Raw genomic sequence first — 20,036 nt, forward strand, 5'->3', positions numbered from 1 at the left:
ATGATGTCTGCTCAGATCTGGTTGGTTGGTTGGTTTATGGGGTTTAACGTCCCAAAGCGACTAAGGCTATGAGAGACGCCGTAGTGGAGGGCTCCGGAAATTTCGACCACCTGGGGTTCTTTAACGTGCACTGACATCGCACAGTACACGGGCCTCGAATTTCTCCTCCAAAGAAATTCAGCCGCCGCGGCGGCTGATCTTATTTAAAAAGTAACTACTCTGCGCAATTGCCTGCATTTCATTTCAATGCTTGTCGTCAACGCCATACAGTTGGGGTGTTTGCTTTCTCTTAGCATGAAGAATTTGGTTGGTTTGTAAGCAAATTCATGTTTTCATTGGCAGAAAGAGCTGTGTTAACGCAGTACTTTACTTTCTGGCGTTGCTGGCCTCTTACCTTTTTATAATTTGACAATCGCCGGGATTGTGTCTCAGATTTGCATATGCTTCTGCATGTTTAATACCTTGATAGCGTTTTCGTATAATTTCCTTCAGAATCACTATAGCATGATTTTTAAGGTGTATTTTGGAAAGGTTTGATGTTTTCATTGAAGCATTTATTGGTGTGCATGCATTAGAAGCATGGTATAAAGTTTGGGAAGTGCTGTTTGGTGAAAATTATGTGAAGTTTGTCATGTAACAGGGGAGACAGCACCTCTTGTCTTCTTCCAATAACCCAGCCCAGAGACCCACATATGTCTGCCTGCTGTGGTCACTGCCGGAACCTAATAACAGTGCATTGCCAAAAAATTTATCTTGGGAATAAGTTCGGCCAGTTAAAATTCCCAAGGTGGTCGAAGTTATTCCCAAGGCTTACACTGCAGCACCTCTTTCTTCCTTTCTTCATTTACTTTATGCCTTCCCTTAGGCTGCAGTTTGGGTGTCCACCGAGATAAGTGATATTACTGCATCATTTGCTTTCTTCAAAAACCAATTTTTTACCTAGATCTGAAGACAAATTTTAGTTAATACAGTTGGCGCAGTTTTTAATAACAATTTCGTCAGTTAACGAAATTGTTCAACCTGATCTGCAATCTTAAACAACTGTAGTCGGGTATAACTCAAGAATGAAGCGGCTTTTCCGTGCGAAGGGCCCCCTTTCAGCCAGTGGTGCTGGCTGATCCTCATGAACTTGCTAATGTGACAGTGCAGAGAGCAGTGCACGAAGTGGCAATCTGCTGCTCCCTGCACTGTCACTAGCAGATTCATGAGAATCGACAGACTCCATTGGCTGGAAGGAAGTCCTTTGGCACGGAAAAGCCGCTTCGTTCTTGAGTTTTATAGGTGTTAACTTTAATGTGGCATTTTTGTCTTCACTTGTCATGAATTTCAGCGGGAGCTGAGCCAAAAAGAAAAGAATAGCCGGAAGAAGATGGCAAAAAGAAAAAGGCTGATGGAAATTGCTATCAACAGCAATTCATCTGAAGAGGAATGCGGAGAAAGCCTTTCTCCAAAAGAAAAAATCATAAAGAAACTTCAGAATGAAGTTTTTGTGTAAAAAAAAAGCTTGCACAGGAGGGCCAAAGAAATGACAACCTTCAACAGGAAGTCATTAAAGGAATGGGTAAGACATTAACACATGGTGTTGCACCACCTGCATGTGTCATTGTTTTGCATCCTTAATGGTAAAATATGTACACAAGTGTTTCCAAAAGGGAAGGGGGCGGCACCAACAGCACATTTCAGTGCCTGCCTTGTGGGAGAAACAGAAGAAAATGCAACAATATTTGCTCCTACCCCCTCCACATGCCTATAAGGGGACGCTGATGTCTCCTCATCTATGTGTGCGTGCCTATTGTCTGTAATGTTACTTTCTAGGAGGGGACGTGTAGGAAATCTTGGATTCGATCAACAGTGCCGCCAGGTATCTACCTGTGATACATTCAGTGCAAGCTTTCCCTGGCCTGGTATTCGATGTGTTTTGGGTGATGTGCTGGGGAAATAATTCTTTGACCCTGCATTTGGTAGCTGAAAACACCATATGTCTTGGCACTCTTTGGCCACAGATGCCCTTGCAGTACAAAAACTCATCATCAGTACTTTCTGGGAGAGGAACTGTAAGCTGTAATGGTAACGCAGTGTGGTGCATTACTGTTTTTTGCTAATTTAGTTAATCTAAATCAGTTGCATCCATAACTCAGTAAAGTGTACAGGTATTAAAAACAAGAGCAGCGCTGCTGCATTTCGTGTTTTTGGTTGTGGGTAGAGGTGGACTTATATCAAAATGATTTTTTGCAATTCACCTTTAAGCAAAAAACGTTAGTATTCTTGACATGTATGCTGCAGCTTGCTGGCCATTGAGTAGAAGTTACACTCAATTAATGGAGAAAAGAAGGTATTGAAACCAAGGGCATGGTGGGAGGGTGTTGCTATTGGGTGCAGTTGTGCATTTTCGGGCATCGCTTCGCTGCCATACATGCCTCTACAAATCAGGAGGCTCCTCTCTTCGCCAAACGTCTAGGCTAGTGCTGTTCAGTGCCATAACAAGTAAAGGCTGTTGCTTGGTTAAGTGGGCTTGTCCACGGCATGTTTGAGGGTCTTGAGCAAGCTTCATGAAAAAGTACCATTTTCTGTCTACCTCAATGGTTCAACAGCACTTTCTTCGCTGCAGTCAACACTTGGACCACGTGATTTATCACCCTCTTTGTCAACTGAGAGCAGTGGCCTAAGGATAACATGATAGCCCAGTTTGCCACTTTGCCAGTGACAGCCCAGTTTGTGTTTCTCTCTGATGGTTCTATCATTTGACTTTCGCTGGTTTTTAAATGGAGATCTCTGTGACAAGCACAGTTGTATGTACGACGATATGTGCGTTAATTGCAGGTAAATTTATGCCAGTGCTGACAAAATGGTTAAAATATACTGTGACTTTATCTCTGGGGAAAAAAAGTTCATGGAAATAAAACAATATGTGCTGAAAAAAAATGAAAATTGCGCTCTGAAGTAAGCATCGCAAAAGTCTGGTCAATTAAAAAAAAATAAATAGAAAGTCCAACCTCTATCTAGTTATAAGACTATTTGTCAAGTGCATATGTAGCTGTGTTGAGAACTTGATTATATGTAGTAAACAGTGTGTAGAGTTGTGTTTGCAGTGACCTCTTGAGAAAATAAATAAAGCCAAATGCATGCTTATACACGTTAACACTAGGGAAGGCGAGAGCAGTATTGTAGGTCGTTAGAAGAGAGTAAATTGAGATTAATATGAGGTCATAAGAACATGTGCTCTTTATTGTTTGCTGCACTACCCATCCTCTTGTAGATCTTTGGGAATTGAATTACAAAAGTTGCAGTACCATGCCCCTTTAGGTGTTCAAGCTTATATCAATTTTTTTTCATGTTTTCAGAGTTTTGTGGAGAGATCTGAATTTAAAAATTGCTTGATTGCTCTCTAGCTCCAAACGTCTTTTTTATTGTAGGTAACCTATATAAAGTAAAGTAGGCTACTGTTCAGTGAAAAAAAGAATGTGCTGCCATCTGTCTTCCCAAATCATGCACCACGAAGTATAAGCTACCGGCACAAGGCAGCGTCTTCCACAAGTACGCTGCTCTTGCACTCACTAGCCAGCCGGACAAGTCTGGAAGCTGTTGCCTAGCGCGCATAGCTTCCTCTCCGCTGTGAGCGACTTGCGCCACGAAATATAGATGATGCGTACAGGTCTAACTTGAGTCCTATGCAGTGCATAAAACTTTCTTGCAAGTGTCAGTTGCTTATTGGCATCACATCCACAGCGGCTGTGTTTCGATAGATATGCTTTAAAGAACCCTTCATGGCTTAATTAATTTGGAACCCTACACAGCAGTGTCTCTCATAGCCCATATGCTGTTTTGGGATGCTATCAAGCTGTGACCAAGTAATCATTTGACTTCCTTTTGTCTTTGCTGTGCAGAAAGCATCCGGCAGGATATGAACACATTCCGTAGGATGTGGAGATGCTCTCAAGAACAGCTAGAGGTATGTGCATTCCAGAACAGGGGCCAGATGCATATGTCTAATTACCTCCTGCTACACTATTTTTGTACGGAGCAGCGCCAGAAGATTCTGTCAACCGCAGGCTCTTTGGAAAAGACCCAGCCACAAGTGGCACGTTGGTGCTTAGAGTTGTTGAGCCAAATCAACCTATCTCAGATGTTGAAATAATCACTGAAACTACTGAGATGGATGTGTCTGAGAATTGGTCTGGCCCAACCGAGGCTGGTTTAACAGACGGGCAGTGCCTGCAAACAGCCGTGGCTGAGCCACCACAGTTACAGGCAGATGAGGTAGGTCTTACATAGTTATTTAAGCTATATAGCCACCTTTTGTATGAGAATATGTTTCTGAGGTAGAAGAAAGTATTATATTGTTTTTGTTTGGCAGCCACTTACCAAAATGTCAAGCTGTTTCTTTAGCAGACGTCGCAATTCGATTAATGCTAACTCTCTCCGAATGTCCAGAAGGCCTCAGATTTTCGAACCAACTTTCCAATTTACAGACGTCACCGTACCTCTGTTGGTTGGACCATAGTTTTACAGAGAAATAAGTTTTGTTCACAATTCTAGTCGCTAGTTTGCCCAGTACAAGCAGGAGCAAAGTGACTGAACACACTACAGCAGCTAGCAATTTTTTTGGAGTTAAAACAATGGGCTAGCACTGATTAACTGCGGTAATGGCCTATAAACACGGTTGGAGCATGCTGAAGCAGGCATGTCTTGGATTTGCCGGGCTTGTGTTCCCGTAAAAAGGTTTTTGTTGGTGCTAACTGATGAAGCATTTTCTCAAGCTTTTGTATTGTTTGCTCATATTGTTCGTACTGTTTACTTAGGGGAGATAGTTATCTCATACATGAACCACAAAAGTAAAATAACTAGAATTAAGACTAGGGTGGAATGCACTAGGCAGGTACTTTTAGAATATGAATTGCAGTTTTCATGTATCCCTCAAGAGAAAAGTATATAACAGTTGTATCTTGCCAGTACTCACCTATGGGGCAGAAACGTGGAGCTAACGAAAAGGATTCAGCTTGAATTCAGCACAACGCAGTGAGCTCGTCATCGGCCTGACTACGCCCACTGCAGGGCAAAGGCCTCTCCCATGTCTCTCCAATTAACCCTGTCCTTTGTCGGTTGCCGCCACTGTATCCCCGCAAACTTCTTAATCTCATTCGCCCACCTAACTTTCTGCTGCCCTGTGCTAGTATTGCCTTCTCCTGGAATTTTTCATTATCCTTAAGGGCCAGCGGTTATCTTGCCCTCCCATAACATACACTGCGGAATCCCATTTCTTAATTTTGACTAGGATGTCATTAACCCGTCATTCCCTCACCTACCCTGCCCTCTTCCGGTCTCTTAACGTTACACCTAGAAATTTTTTTTCCATAACTTTCTGTGTTGCCCTTAACCTAAGCTGAACCCTTTTCGTTAGCCTCCACGTTTCTGCCCCATAGGTGATTACTGTTAAGATACAGGTGTTGTATATTTTTCTGTTGAGGGATATTGGTGAACTGCCATTCATGATCCGAGAGAACCTGCCATATGCACTTCACACCATTCTTAACCTTAGAGTTATTTCCCTCTCGTAAGCCGCTGCGGTGGCTCAGTGGTTGTGGCGTTCGGCTGCTGACCTGAAAAACACAGGTTCGAATCCGACCGTGGCGATCGCATTTCTATGGAGGCGCAATGCTAGAGCCCCGGGTGCTATGCGATGTCAGTGTACCTTAATGAAGCTCAGGTGGTCGAAATTTCCGGAGCCCTTCACGACGGCGTCTCTTATAACCTGAGTTGCTTTGGGACATCAAACCCTTACCATTTCCCAAACCCAAACCAAAACCATTTCTTTTTTATGATCTGGATCAGAGAGCTATGGAAAGAAAAAAGATAGTTGTAACGGTAAGAGACAAGAAAAGCAGAGTTGGTCAGAGAACAAATGAAGTTAAAGGCATCCAAGTCGAAATCGGGAGATGTGCATGCACAGGGCATGTAAATGCAAAGGAAAGATACGTAACCGATAGCTACTAAGGTAACTGACTGGATTCCGAGAGAAGGGAAGCATTTCGAGAGGGGGGGGGGGCAGCAGAACGTTAGGTGCGTAGATAAAATGAAGTTGCTTGGACAAAATCGCCATAGCCAGCACAGGAGTAGATTAATTCGAGAGATATAGGAGAGGCCTTTGCCTTGCAGTGGGTTTAGTTGGCTGCTGCTGGTGATGATTATTATTTTCATTCCATTCCAGAATGGGACACTGTCAGCATACAAGCCTCACAGCCGCCTGGATGCGGACCCTGCCTTCGGCATACCGTTCAGGTGTGAACTGAATTTGTTTAGAGAATTTCTCATTGCGTTTATGATTTTACTGTTAACAGCTATTTCCCAGCTTGGAGGGATTGAGACACCAACTTTTGAGGCTATACAAAGCTTGTTATGGGCTCCCTCGTATGTAAGATCACCTGTGGCCAAGTTTGGATGTGAGCAGTGCTCAAAATATATTTTAATTCAGCTACAAAGAGTCCATAAATGCCCTTCACATAATCAGTCAGCTTGCTCCAGCTCGTCAAAATGCCTAGCGGTGCCGCAGCAGTAGCAATCCTGTGGCCCTCTTCATTTTGTGTTGCACACTTGAGGAATGATATGTGAGCCATTGTGCACCATGGCACAATACAATAAAATGGTTTTTGTGTGCGTGGCTGACTTGTTGGAGAAACAGTTCATATTTAGAACTTAATTCACAACGGATGACAATCAGTGGTACCATTACTATCTCGGCGCAGCCTTCCGGCTAGATGAATAGGAACCGCACGTGACTTTCTTTTTTGTTTTAGCTTTCTCACTTGATTAATATAGCACCGATCCTGGCTACCCTTAGCATGACACGTTGAAATTAGCCGAGCGACATGCCTGCAGATGAAAAAGGACATCCCATTGGCTGCCTCGATCCAAGATGCTCTCCGTAGATGGCACTGCAATGCAGGTTTGCCTTGCTCCGCTGCTTTCTGTGTGAAGCGCACCACTTATGCTCCTGATAGTACATCTGTATGACTCAGTGACATTTAATCCATGTTATACTATTTTTCTTGCTGAAGGCACCGCAACCTGCAGAAATGGCATCCTGTAGTGCCACTACCAACCAGGCATCCAATGTGTGCGTCATTCAGGTACGAATTGAGATTGCAGTTCGCCACTATATTTCGTAAAATTTCAAGATTTTTACCTCATTCTTCAACTAAGCTCCACGTACATGTGATTACCATTACATATAGACGGTGTTGCTTTTTCAGTTTACATAGGGATATTATGGTGTTTAAAAAGCTATTAGGGTAGTGTTGTATTTTCATGTTTTTTAACGTTGCAAAACTCTCACTTGACACATTTTCTGAGTTATGCGTGTTATGTGTTGTTTGCGAACAGAGTTAATGGGGAACAAAAGGAAGAACACTAGAGTTGGCAAAGCCGCTTGCAATATCTGAGCACCTCTCTTCATTCGGGTCATGCATATCTGTACTGAAAGTTCAGTGATGGTTAGTGCTGTACAAAGTGCGTTCTCTATGCCATGCACCATTGTGTACAGTAAAACCTCGTTAATGGAGATGCAAAATAGAAAAATCTCCAATTAAATTCAAATGTTGACTTATGAAGTCCCCGCCAAAAAATTCCATAAACAGTTTGCATTGTAATAAGTATATCGGATGAAAAATGCGCTGCGGTTTTGTGCATTTCAAGTGAGGAGTGTCTAACACTGTGGGCTGAAATGGCCATTAACCGAAGCGCGTTGTGGTTTAGTGTACAACAATGTATTAAGCTTTTAGTTTATTTTAAAACAGCCGCCGTGCTGGCTCAATAGTTATGCTGCTCAGCTGCTGACTCGAAAGACGCAGGATCGATATACCGGGGGTCGACTTGTACATTGAAGAATGCAGTCTAGATACATTTTTTAGCTTCGCAAACAAAGAAGCTCTTGCTCAGTAACATCACACTCAAGGTGCTTATGGAGTATTGATGTACACAAGACAATGTTTTCTGTTTTAAGCCAAGAGTCTATTGATAGTAGTTGGATAATCATGCCTAGGTCAAAGGCCGCACCAGTCTGCAATTAGTATCTCAATTCAAAAAAAGCGAATCCTGGTAAAGTATTCTCTTCACAAAGATTTTACAGTGCACTTGGAAAAAAAATGTTTGTCCTTCCAGAATTCTCCCGGAATGAGCGTAATGGCCATTGAATATTTCTTAGGTTGGTAATAGTGACACATGGTGAAATGTACCGATGTTTCATTCCTTTAATATCCTGTAGGGAATGAAAAATTGGTATTTTTTATGCCTGTTTTAGGCATTGACGGTATACCTGGCTATCACATCTTTTTGTCAGTTTCTGGCATTGCATGGTACATAATTACTTAGGCCTTGCATATTTTCCATGTTTTGAATTGCGTCCTTAATGGTAGCCTTGTGTTTTATGCTGCATTCTTTTTGCAGCTTTTTGCAAATGTATAGCAACTTGAGTGGTACCGAATTGCTAAAACTTCAAGTATTATTTCGTGAGCCTATATGCTATAATTATCCCTCATGTGTCTGAGGTCTTGGTGTCTTAAAGTGTAAATGATATTTGGGAACTTGAAGTTGCTAAGGAAGAACACTGCTAGGGGTACAAACAGCATTTGCTTTTATGCCTGCTTCTGCTATTTGTGTTCTAATGTCTAGATGACATGGGAACACCCACACGGTGTACACGGTGTACTACAGGGGTGCTTTCATAAAGTTTCAAACTGCAGCTTCATCATGCAGATGCAAAATGTCTGATTTGGAAGTATCATTTTTGTCGTCTAATCTCTTGATTTAGGTGAAACATGTCTGTATTCGGGAGTTACTGCACATAGCACTCTTTTCTTTGGCCATGCAGGTACTTATTGGGCCTAGTGTCCAGATCCCGTCTGACAAGTGGCAGCACCTCATGGACCAACCGAAGGATAGCCTCTTTGTGCGGGAAGCAGCGAAGGCAATTTGGGGCATCCAGAACCTGTACAACAGGAGCGTCGCTGGAGCCCCTTGCCGCCGCTACCTGCATAAAGAGGGCGGCCCTGAGACCACCGAAAAGAAGGCACTGACACCAATGAAGCTTGATTCTCTGAAAAGTGCGTGCTTTTCTGTCATAATTAAGCTTAGTTTTCTTTAATTAGACTTGCAGGTGGATGTGCAAACTGTGGGTATGGCAAAAGGGCTGAATGGTATTGTGCCCATATTGCATGACCTGAAATTGATTAGTGCACTGTGATGTTTGTGCGCACTGTTCAGGCTGCTTCGTATGCCTAGGCAGCAAGGAAAAGGATGTTTTTTGGGTGGTGCTGCAGTTGTGACTTGCTGGCTGGTGCACTTTGTACTTAATAGCTGTCTTTCTATCATCCTGAGCTAATCGGTACTCATTACTCTAGCATGCTTGGTGCCAGCTGGACTTTGGGCTAAGGTTTGGGTAGGTACACTTTCACTGGAAGTTCCCAGTATATGAGGCTATTTTCTGTAACATTGTAGCATATATGTGCTGCTGTGGTTTGTGAGTTGCAAGCACAGTAGCTTGGCATGTAAGGCAAACCTGGTTGGTGGATAAGCTTTATTGCTGACGTGGCAAACATGAATCATAATGTGGTTTTGTGTTAGTGCAAAGTATCGGCCGCATGTTCAAATTGCTCAACTGAACTGCATGTAGCTCGTTTGGAGTATGCTCCAGTGATACGGCAACATGGTGTCAGAAGGCACAGCACCTGTGGTGTGCACGACACCACTCATATGTTTTCAACCAGGGGTCATGTGCTAGAGTGGTTGGCTCTCAGGTTCACTGACTAGGAGTGGCTACCTTGTAGCGGTGTGTGCCAGTGATAGCTGTTTCACCAAGTCAACCACTTGAAAATGTGCCTCCAGGTCTGTATAGCAGATTAGTTTTCACATGCTCCCCAGTGGGCACTACAGTGGACTCCCTTTAAACAAAACTCGATGAGGACAAGGAAAACTGTTTCATTTATTGGCAGCTTCATTTAAGGGTTTTGACCCCCCAAAAAGCTGTGAAAGGTAGTTTGCTTTAGATTGGTATGCCACCGCTTCACCAAGTAGTCATTCATCCTGGTTAGGCTGCACATGTGCTCTGAGCAACCCTCTTGCTGGAAGTACTGCTGGAGTAGTTCAACTGCCTGGCTTGCCTCATTAGTTGACACTAAGGAGGTTGATGGTTGGCTGACAGAGGTGCGCAATTAAATTATCCTGAAAGCATTTCAGGCGTAAGTTGTTCTTTCCAAGCATTGAACGTTCTTTTAGAGTTGGAGATATTGCCCCAAAACTACTTTTTGTCTCTCCTTTTATTTTATTTTTTTCAGGTCCTTTCGAACAACACCTTGGGAATTACCCAAGTGACATCCCTAGCACGAAGAGACGTGCCAGTGTTAATAGGCACCTGGCTGATATGCTAAAGGTATTGAAGCGCTGAAAAAGTAAAGCTTTTTTTTTCTCATCTTCACTTCATATTGGCTCCTGTGTTTCCTGCACATTCGTTTTCAAAACCAAAAGTGCGAGATTATGGTTTTGAAAATGCAACACATTTAAAAAACAAGCATTTCATAAGCAAATGGCATTGCCACGTGCATGTCTTGTTCATAGTAAAGGTCACAATGTGTACTTATATCAACATTGTAATTATGCAATATGTTTTATTAATTGTGCACCAGTTGCTTTTCTTGATTAAATGCATTTCTGTATTATTTTTGCATGGAAAGGACAGAGAAGTGACTCTTGCTATGAGGGATGCCATATAGTGAAGGGCTCCAGAAATTTCGGCCACCTGGGGTTCTGTAACATTTTGATATATTGCATGATGGGTCTCCATAACTTTGCCTTCATCAAAACGCGACCACTGCAGCTGGGATTGAACCTGCGCCCTTCAAGTAAGCTGGTGAGTGCCATAACCACTGCGGCACCATGGCGGCTTATTCCGTATCATTTCTGCATCATACGGTTCAGCAGAGAATTCCATACAGTCCGTATAATACGAAGTCGTAAGGATTCTGTATCATATAAGGCTCTCCATATAATGCGGAAGTCCATATTATTTCCGTATGATGTGGAATTCCGTATTCCAATAAGTGCGTATATATGGAAATCCGTATTGTACGGAGACCATATATGCGGTTTTTTCCAGTAGGGATGCAAAATAAAAATGGGGAAATATGCCAAATTTGCAATTGTCCAGGTTGCTACCTAGTGGGAAAGAACCGGATGCGTTTTACACATACGCCGTGCATCAGCGGACTACACTGCTTGCCTGCCTCGTCACTGCTTATAACTTTTCCATAGGCGTGACGTGTCCAGGACTGTCTCTGCTGATTGGCTGCAAGAAAGATGTAAATAAATACGCAGAAAGTTCAGGTGATCGAACGAGCCTAATTCAACGATGCTTTTGCTGTTCCTGCAGTTCTCCCAATTTCAGGTCAGGAAGCGGTAAAACTTGGTCGTCGGAGAATTTCGTTAATTGCTATTGCTGTCAACACAGCAGTTAGCATTGCTATCTTTGGACTGCACATGTGCCTGAAAGAAGTACCTCGAACCGCAAGATGCTGCTTAACTAAGCGCTACCGACACCAAGTTGCCTTCTCCATCCCACTCGGGATGCTCGAGCCCCCCCCCCCCCCTAACTCGCTAGAGGCGCACGCATCGCTCCGGAATTAGATGCGCACGGTGCCTACTCTCAGCTGGATGCCATGGTAGTTACGCGAAACACACACACAATAGAGGGTACGGGACGAGCGCAAACTTACAACTGATTTTATTCAACGGACACAGCACATATTAGAAGGAAAAAGAATCCACTTCGAGCATGCGCAGCGAAAAGGTAAAGCACATGACAATCAGAAGCCCACCAAGGCCAGAACTTACTTCGTCTTATCGATGAAGGCTACCTCACGATTGAACGGTACAGCCGAAGAATCACTGATACATGCATCTCCTCTTTTCTTTATGAAAGAGGCTTCGATAACTTCACGTGCGATTGAATCGCGACTATTGCCCAGAATTCTAATCTCATTCTGTCATGACCGCATTCTGTCTCTGCAGGACAGGGAAAGCTTAGCCAAATTAGATTCCTTCCCCGTTGTTAGCGATAAACCGTGTTCTCTAGCACGATTATTCAAGCAGCGTCCAGACTGGGCTACGCACGTTTTCCCACAAGTCAGTGGTATTTCGTAGATAGCTCCAACGGCACATCCCGCAAAGGGCCTAGCGTGCTGCTTCTCACAACATCAAAGGACACGGTGTGGTGTGCTGGCGCCAGCGGTCGAAGAGCGTGAGACTGTCACGTTCGAGTACGGCTGCAGTTACGGAAACGCCGGGACATACTGGCTCTCATCGTCGTTTCTCACGGTCGTGCTCTGCTGTCTTCTTTCAGGTTCCACCCGCGATGCAATCTTCGAAGCCGCCATCAGTGAACGACCCGCAGTCGGCGGAGAAGAGCCCTCTTCGACACCCCAAGAATGCCCCGCGTGACGAGCCTGAACCCTCTGCCTTCTTGCACGCCGAGCACGAGGACATTGTCATGGAGGTGTTGCAAAGTGAGGAAGCGGACCAACGGGCTCTGTTAGCGCAGAGCGGAATTTACCGTCCATGAGCGCACGTCAATGGCGACGTTTAGAATATTTAAGCCTTTCGCATAGCCTTATAAGGTCGGGTTTAGGAGACTGCAGCGACTGGCAGCGTTGCTGTAAAATTAGAGTAGGCAGAACATGTAATCCAGGCGGAAAGCAAGTTATCGGTAGTCGTAGGCCGGTTTCCAATGGAGGGTGGAAACGCTGGCGGGTGGCAGAGTGAGGTGGGAAGGGGAGATCAAGCAATTCACTTTGATAGACGGCTGCGGCTGCGACATGAAAAAAAAGAGCGGGAGGTGCTTTTGGTGTGCTGTGGAGCTTGTCAGCCGGGCTCCTTGCATGTCACGTCTTAGCAAGCATGCCTAAAGCGTGGCTGCCACGGCTCTTGCGATTTTGTCGTGAGTGCACTTTAAGTCCGTGACGAAGAGCGGACAAGCGAGGGTGACGCTTTTGCTGCTCGTGGTTCCTGACACGCATCTTTTTCCTGCAGGTCCGAACGCCCTCAGCACCGAGCAGATGAGGGAGCTGGTGCTGGCTATCTGCCAGAAAGCCATACAGGGCCCCCAGGAAGCCGATATAGCTGTCCAGGTCAGCCGCTTCTTTATTGAGGTAAGACGGCATTTCTACCCTCTTCTCTTGCGTCTGTATTTTAGTCAATGCAGGTCGCAATCTAGTAGAGTTTGCTGCTCTTTGCCTATAGCAGCACATAGCAAGGTACAATGCACGTGGGAGTACGTTTCAATCCCCGGTGTCCCAACCGTGGCTTTTGCAGCCGGAGTCCATGCCTCCGTTTCTACACATGTGCCCCAAAAAGCAAAGCAAACCTGGCGAAGCCTGTTCTTTACTTTCGAAATAAATATTCTTCTGAGCGCTTTTTTATCCTTATTTGTTTCTAAGTTCGCCTAATTTCAATGTTTTAAATCTGGAAGCAACTCGAGCAGAAAAAATGCAAAATATACATCCACAGTATTCACCTCAGCAGAAGTGCATGTAATGATAAGGTGCATGGGCCACTCGCTCTTCATGACGCGCCTGCCCATGTAATAAGTGATATGAAACACTCGAGCGCGCGTGTCAAGTGTTAGCAATAGTGAAATTGCAAATCACTTGTACAGAGGGCAAAACGCATATCTAGAACGACCGAACTGTGTTCCGCAGCTCCCAAAACCGCTGCGACCAGGAAGGTAAATAATGACGATGAAATACTATGAGTTCAACTGCATATGCTTACATCCATACCATTTTAAACCAAATGCTGTCGCTAGATATCGCGCATTCAGCCAGAAACACGCCCAGAACGTGTTCTAGGCAAGCGTTTTGCCCTCTGTACTGTGAGAAGGGGCACGGGTAACAGCCATACCCGCCTTTTCAGTTCACGCACCTACACCTTGAATATTTACTTTAAGTAATCCGAAGTGCTGGAAATTAAACTGAAGATCTCCACTATAGCGTCCCTCGTAGCCTGTGTGTCGCTTCGGAATGTAAAAGCCAAACGCAGCGAAAGTTTTTGCTCACAATACAATTTTTGTGGTACAATGTAAAGGTAATTAAAACGAAAATGGCATTCGAAATTGAACTCAGTACTTTAGGAATCGCCGGGAAAAAACTCTGCTTTTCAAACCGAAATTGGAAAAAGGGCAGGCATTACAAAGCGCGGAAGATGCATGACGTTTAAATGGACCACTCAGGACTACCCGGGAGCCGTAGTTGCAGCGTTTCCACGGCTCTCTGTTGGTCGTACGAAACCTGGGATTGCCAGGCTACATTTTAGCTTCAAACTATTCATGCCTTCTGTAATCATTTCACTACAATGGGCCTGGCTTGAAAAGGGCACTCGGTTGTCAGCACAGATACCGTGTCTGGTAGGTGGCCTTACTATGCGACAGACCGCCAGGCGGACACGTCGCCTGCTACAGCGCTTTTGAAGCGAAAGTTTCACTACAGGAGTTTGGGCTTTCTTCACGGCGCTTGCGGTTTTCACCTTCATTTGACCTTAAGAAGAAGCAAAGGAAAGGAAAGTGTATAACTGGCCCTGTGGGGCGGTGGACACTTTACGCTCAAACTCTGAAAGCTTCCTTACCTCAGTTAGGGAGCCTTCACTGCAGTGAGGGCCCCCTCAGTTCAATCTGAAAGCTTTCTTACTGAGGAGCCCTAAGTGAGGTCGTCCTGGTGCATCCTCTCAGCAAGGCAGCCAGCAGCTGCCTTCATGCGTCCTTTCCTCGCTCCTGGCCCTAGAGGGGCGTTTCACCTCACTACTGTCACAAGCGCGACGCGGCGCTTAGACGCGAGCCCGGCATAAGCGTAGTGGAGCTGGCGGGAAAAAATGGCAGCGTGGACTGACCGCTACGAGGGTGACTGCACGCTATTTCTTAACCGTGCTTCTGAATATCCATTTAGTGAAGTGTCACTGTATCCTCTGACCAATAGATCGCTTCGCGACACGGTGAATCCAGTGGAAGTCCACTCATTAGAAAAATTTGCGTTCAGATTCCGCACCGGTGCGGCTCGGTCACACTTCAGCATTCAGCGGCACGAAATCTGCCGCCGCCGAAATATTGCATCGTTCATACCTCCTGGCAACCACCTGCCTGCCGTGGCATACAGAGATATGCGTAGAAAAGGGCATAAATCGACGCTGTGAATGTATGCATAAGCGTGTGTATTTACGTAGCTTACGAACGCTAAACGCATGTATTTTGTGGGACGTTACAAATCTCAAATTCCCGGCTTTAGTGCAGCGTATGCAAACAGCGACGCAATGTGCGGGTTTTCCGCCAAGCTGAGCCTAGTGGCGCCATCTGGTTGTTAGGACGGAAACCATTTCTGTCAACAAACCGATGTTCCTCTAAAGCTTAAAAGCGGCAGAATCGTCAATCTAAATAAAAAACGTTAGGGAAATTTATCACTCATACCTTCCTTAGAGCAAGATGAGACGAAACAAAAGGTGCCCTATTTATGGCCAGAGAACGCACTAAAAAACGGAGTTACAATGATGAATTCAGACCGAATCGAAGGGTCCAGCTTCGAAGGGGAACCGCCGTGTTTGCCGCCGCGTGAATGCAACTTCCTACTCGGCGTCCTATTGGCCGATGTGAATCGGCGGAATTTTTCCGGCGACAGAAATTGGTCCAGTACCAATCGGCACTCCAGTATTTTAGTGACCAATTAAAGATTTCTGCGACTAACTATTTTGTTTATTGAATAAGGGCGCTCGCATGAAGCTTTCGAAGGAACCCTCGAACCCAGACGCGCGTCATGCGTTCCTTACTTATTGGAGAGGTGACGAGAGCCATAGGCTGTCGGCGTTCAGTGTGTTCATTGGCTTTGGCGTTGACAGTTTTAGACTGCGATGATTTTAAGAAAAGAAACTGCGCATAACTGGCTCCCTGGGTCAGTGGACGCCTGAATCGCGCTTTGAAGTACGGGGGCTCGTGAGAGATAGATGTTGCCTGCTTACGTTAGCGCTGACAACGTTGTGGCAGACACGCCGCACTGCTGCAATAGGCCGCAGCGTTCACTGGGTGAGCAAACTCTCGCGATGAACCATTAACTGCCACCTGCCATTGTGGCAGGGTAGCCGCGTTGCCTATCCATTGTCCGGAACGCACTAAACGTTACAGACGCCAAGCCGCGTGCAGTTGCCTGATACGCCATAGCTTTCGCTCTCTACCAGGTTCAGCAGTAGTTAAACAGCAGCTATTTTTTTTAAGTCCTTGTAACAAGAGCACCAGTTTTCAAAAAATCGCGGGACTTTGCCTCGGTTATTTTCATGGCATAGCAAGAACGCTGGAAGTATTATATCCAAACTAAAATTTGGTTGCGGTCGGCCTTTAAGCTCCGCATAGCATGCCATATCATGAAGTAATGAATTCATAAATGGCAATGATATGGAGCATTGTTGTCAGCGTAGATGTCTTCACATCATGCTCAAACGATGATTAACAGTGCTGGTAAAGCTGGCTTTCTCCTCCTGTATCATCCTGTCACCTCGCAGAAAGACAGTGGCGAGATGTTTCTAGACCTACTTCTGGGCGCCTGCCACGAATGGTTCGAGAAGCGGGATGAGCTCCTTATGCCACTGAACGCGTCCGAGCCGGTGCCGCATCGGTGGACGGGCTATGTGCCCTTTGTGGCCGGGCTCCTCCTGGGACTGCGGAGTGACAGCAAAGCAGGAGGCCGCAGGCTGTTCCTGGCCAAGCTGCTCTGCGACTGCTGCCACGCCATCCTGCAGTCCCCATCGCTGGGCAACGCAGCCGAGGCAAGGCACTATAAGTATATTTGGCCGGCTTATTGGAGCCATTAATAACACCGCTGTGCTCTGAAAAAGCATCCATGAAAAGCACCCAGTTCGAAGCTATCACTGCCCTACGTAGGTTCTGAGAGAGTCATCAGTGCGTCTAGACACCTGAAAAGCACGAAATGTCAGACAACTAGCGATAGCAAGGAATTGTCAAGAGTTGGATCAAAAAGTTGGCCTAGTCATATAAAAGGGCCGTCTCCAATTAACATGGTGGTTGCAGTGATTTGTGACGATACAACGTGTGCCCAGCACACGGTCAGCGATGCATTCCTAAGTTCTTGAAGCAAAGGTAACGAATACCATTCAGGACGCAAGTAGCTACAAAGAGCATGGCACGTACCTCCCTCCTGTGTGCTGCTCGTGTGGTTTGTTTACGAAAGATAAGCTCTAACTTGCCCACCAGTCAATATGTTAATAAGCTTTGGCTGGTGCTACACACAAAAGTGCCTTCTCTTGAAGCCCGAAGCAGTAGTTAAAGGAATTAACTTTTACATCCGTGCTGCAAATATCGGGTGCGCTGGAGAAAAATAGGGTTAGCACCCTTATTAAAGAGACACAGAGCAGAACTCCATCCAGTTATTTTTTCTAGTAAAAATAGATTAGATGTCTCTTTCCGGCCATGTTGAAGGATTTTTCTGCCATCAAGAGATTCAGATACTGCTGAAAAAAATGGATTTAAAAATGAAGAAAATTTCTCTTTATAATAAAACTTGTGGCATCGCGATCTAAAAAATACTCCGTGATAACCATTCGGAAGTGAAAGCTGCCTTAGCCTATAGCCTCGGGGCTAGGTTCGGCGAAACCTGCCTTGACACATCGCTGGTTGCAAGCGGAAGCGGGCAGTGGTTGTTGATAATTGTGTTGCATTTTTATGCGAAGCATATTACTAGAGCTACACTACAGCCCGTCGAGCGCGGCGGTGGAGCTACCATTGACCTTTAGCGTGACCACGTGACACCACGTGACAACATGACGTCACAGCAGAGGAGAGATGGGCTGCCGGCTCGCGCGGTCGGCCGCGGCGGTGGAGGCTCCACATCAGAGGCGCGGCGGCTGACCACGTGACGCTACAGCAGCGGTATAATGCTGAGCTTGCCTTGCTCTCCGGGCACTTACGAGGCGGCCAGGTGTTGGGATGCCGCCTAGAAGCAGGGCTGATTTGAACGAGAAGCGAAAGCTTCAGCGTGCCACAGAGACCGATGAAGAGCGGGATGAACGTCTGGCTAAGCGGCGTGCTCAATATGCGGCTCAGCGACAACGTTCTACAACAACTGAAGAACAAAGCGAGGAACTTTACCAAGCCTAGCCATCAATATGCTTCGCATCTGACTAGGCTTAACCTTAGCTGAGCCTCAGCCATTTTTTGACATTTTTTTTTAGCTTACAAGACCCTTGTTAATTTCTAAACAGTTGTGTGTCAATACAGGCCAGCTCCCATTTCTCCGCGGTGTGAATTTAAAGAGGTGGAAGAGGAGTAGCAGTTGCTTCATAAGTCAGCTTAAGCCGGTCGGTTTTCAGGAAAAAAATAATCTCTCTAAAAACACGTTTAGCAGAGCGGTTTTTTTTTCGGCCGTTACTGTTTTAGTAAATAGTTTTGAAGCGAAAAGCTTCACTACGAGGGTTGGAGCCGAGCTTCGCCTATGCCGTATGCCGCGACAGAGTAACGTCACGCGCAGCGCAGGTGGCGACGCAGCCGCGCGCTACTGCGCGTGTGCGTCGCCTCGTCACAGTCGCTACAACTGCGCGTTTCGCCCCCTCGCCTACCGTTTTACCTTTCGTTGCAGCTGCGTGTTGCCCGCATCGCAGCCGGCAACCCTCCTCTCCGCATTCCTGCGGGCAGTTTTAACCGCGCCGATTTCCGCCTCCGTATAGTCAGTGTGTGGACAGCCGAACGCCTCCACCGTTATCGTGGTGCTCCCAGTGCATTGTGCGCGAACTGCGACAGCGATGACGTCAAACCAAGGATAACTAAAGCTTTTCGCTCATATATCCAGGATTAACCAGAGCTAAGCCATTGCCTAATTTTTCTCACTGTCAGCGATTTTGTATGCTGTCCATTGCCAACAGCTACTACGTTTTCCCGCTCATTCAGTGGTCAGAGTATTTCTTCAAGACAAGCGAACTCTGATGGCAAAAATTAGGAATAAATGTTGTGAAAACAAATAGAGCCGATAGAAAACGCCTGAATTCAATTTGGTGCCCTCCATGGCGTCCTCAAGAGTGCGTTGGTCGGGGCAAAGCTGCTTGGTCAAAAATTCGTAGTCGAGAACACTTATCCGCGTTTTGGGCAAATCGTATAATCCAAAAACGTAATAGCGAGCGGAAAAAAATTAACTTTATGGGTAATTTTATTGCTCAACAGTGGTAAACACATCACACTAGGCTATACTGGAGTTATTAATAGGATTACTGGCCATTTCCTGCATTATACCATAAGTCCAGCGGAGTCACTGCGCTATGTTTGCCGCTTTTTGTTGTTGTCCTATATCATTCCACTCTGGTAATAAAGCTGGTCTTTGCAGTGACGTAATGTTCTCAGCGTTGCCTTCGTGGGCTGACCACTAACAACTGAACTCATCGTTCTCGCAGATGGGGTGCTTGCGGTCAGTACTGACGAGCACCGGGAAGGCCGTCGAGCGTGACGCCCCCCAGCTCATGCGGACCTTGGTGGGGCGGCTGCGGGAGGCATTCGTTCAACCCGGCCTGTCAGGCGAGGCGCGAAAGACTTTGCTCGAACTGATCGAGCTGCGCGCCTCTGGATGGGAGTTCAACCCCAGCCAGCTGGTACTACAAGAACACACCATCTGATGTGAAGTGTGATGTGTCAGGAATGATTGCTTTCCTGGCAGGCAGCTGTAATTTGGCAGCCTTCAGATATTAAGCAATATGTGCTGCTTTTAGCTTTTCTTTTCTTTCGGAGTGAAAATCCTTTGACAGTACTGGGAATGTTTTTTGTTCGCTTAGCAGTGTCTGCAGCCATTTGTAACTTTTAGTCATTAAAAGAGCTTATATTTTGGAACTTTTCAATGCTGTGTTCACTCCTTTTTGTGCAAGCTTATGCTGTCGGAAGCCTTAGTACGTATTTGCACTAGTCTTTTCAGTGAAAGTGTTTTCAGCCGTGAAAAGTGAAATGGCTGCTATTTCGCGGCAGCCAC

General features: G+C 45.7%; 1 protein-coding gene across 3 annotated transcripts in view; it reads left to right on the forward strand.

Moving 5' to 3' along the window:
* LOC149355000 (MIF4G domain-containing protein-like) overlaps positions 1-19,899 on the forward strand; it is a 35,513-nt gene extending 15,614 nt beyond the window's left edge. The window contains exons 6-15 of one of the 3 annotated variants that reach the window (XM_089583590.1): positions 1,331-1,561; positions 3,885-3,949; positions 6,206-6,276; positions 7,053-7,124; positions 8,864-9,095; positions 10,326-10,420; positions 12,386-12,548; positions 13,072-13,190; positions 16,576-16,839; positions 19,471-19,899. In XM_089583590.1, the coding sequence (XP_089439716.1) occupies positions 3,928-3,949; positions 6,206-6,276; positions 7,053-7,124; positions 8,864-9,095; positions 10,326-10,420; positions 12,386-12,548; positions 13,072-13,190; positions 16,576-16,839; positions 19,471-19,689 (1,257 nt within the window). In that variant the 5' untranslated portion in view covers positions 1,331-1,561; positions 3,885-3,927 and the 3' untranslated portion in view covers positions 19,690-19,899. Of the gene's footprint in view, positions 1-1,330; positions 1,562-3,884; positions 3,950-4,221; positions 4,258-6,205; positions 6,277-6,791; positions 7,125-8,863; positions 9,096-10,325; positions 10,421-12,385; positions 12,549-13,071; positions 13,191-16,575; positions 16,840-19,470 lie in introns of those variants that run through there. The other 2 variants (XM_089583591.1, XM_089583592.1) reach the window with 2 other exon arrangements.
* The last annotated feature ends 137 nt before the right edge of the window (positions 19,900-20,036 follow it).

The sequence above is a fragment of the Amblyomma mixtum genome, chromosome 3 (genome assembly GCF_055824585.1).
Source record: "Amblyomma mixtum isolate Tamu chromosome 3, ASM5582458v1, whole genome shotgun sequence".
Lineage (NCBI taxonomy): Eukaryota > Metazoa > Arthropoda > Arachnida > Ixodida > Ixodidae > Amblyomma > Amblyomma mixtum.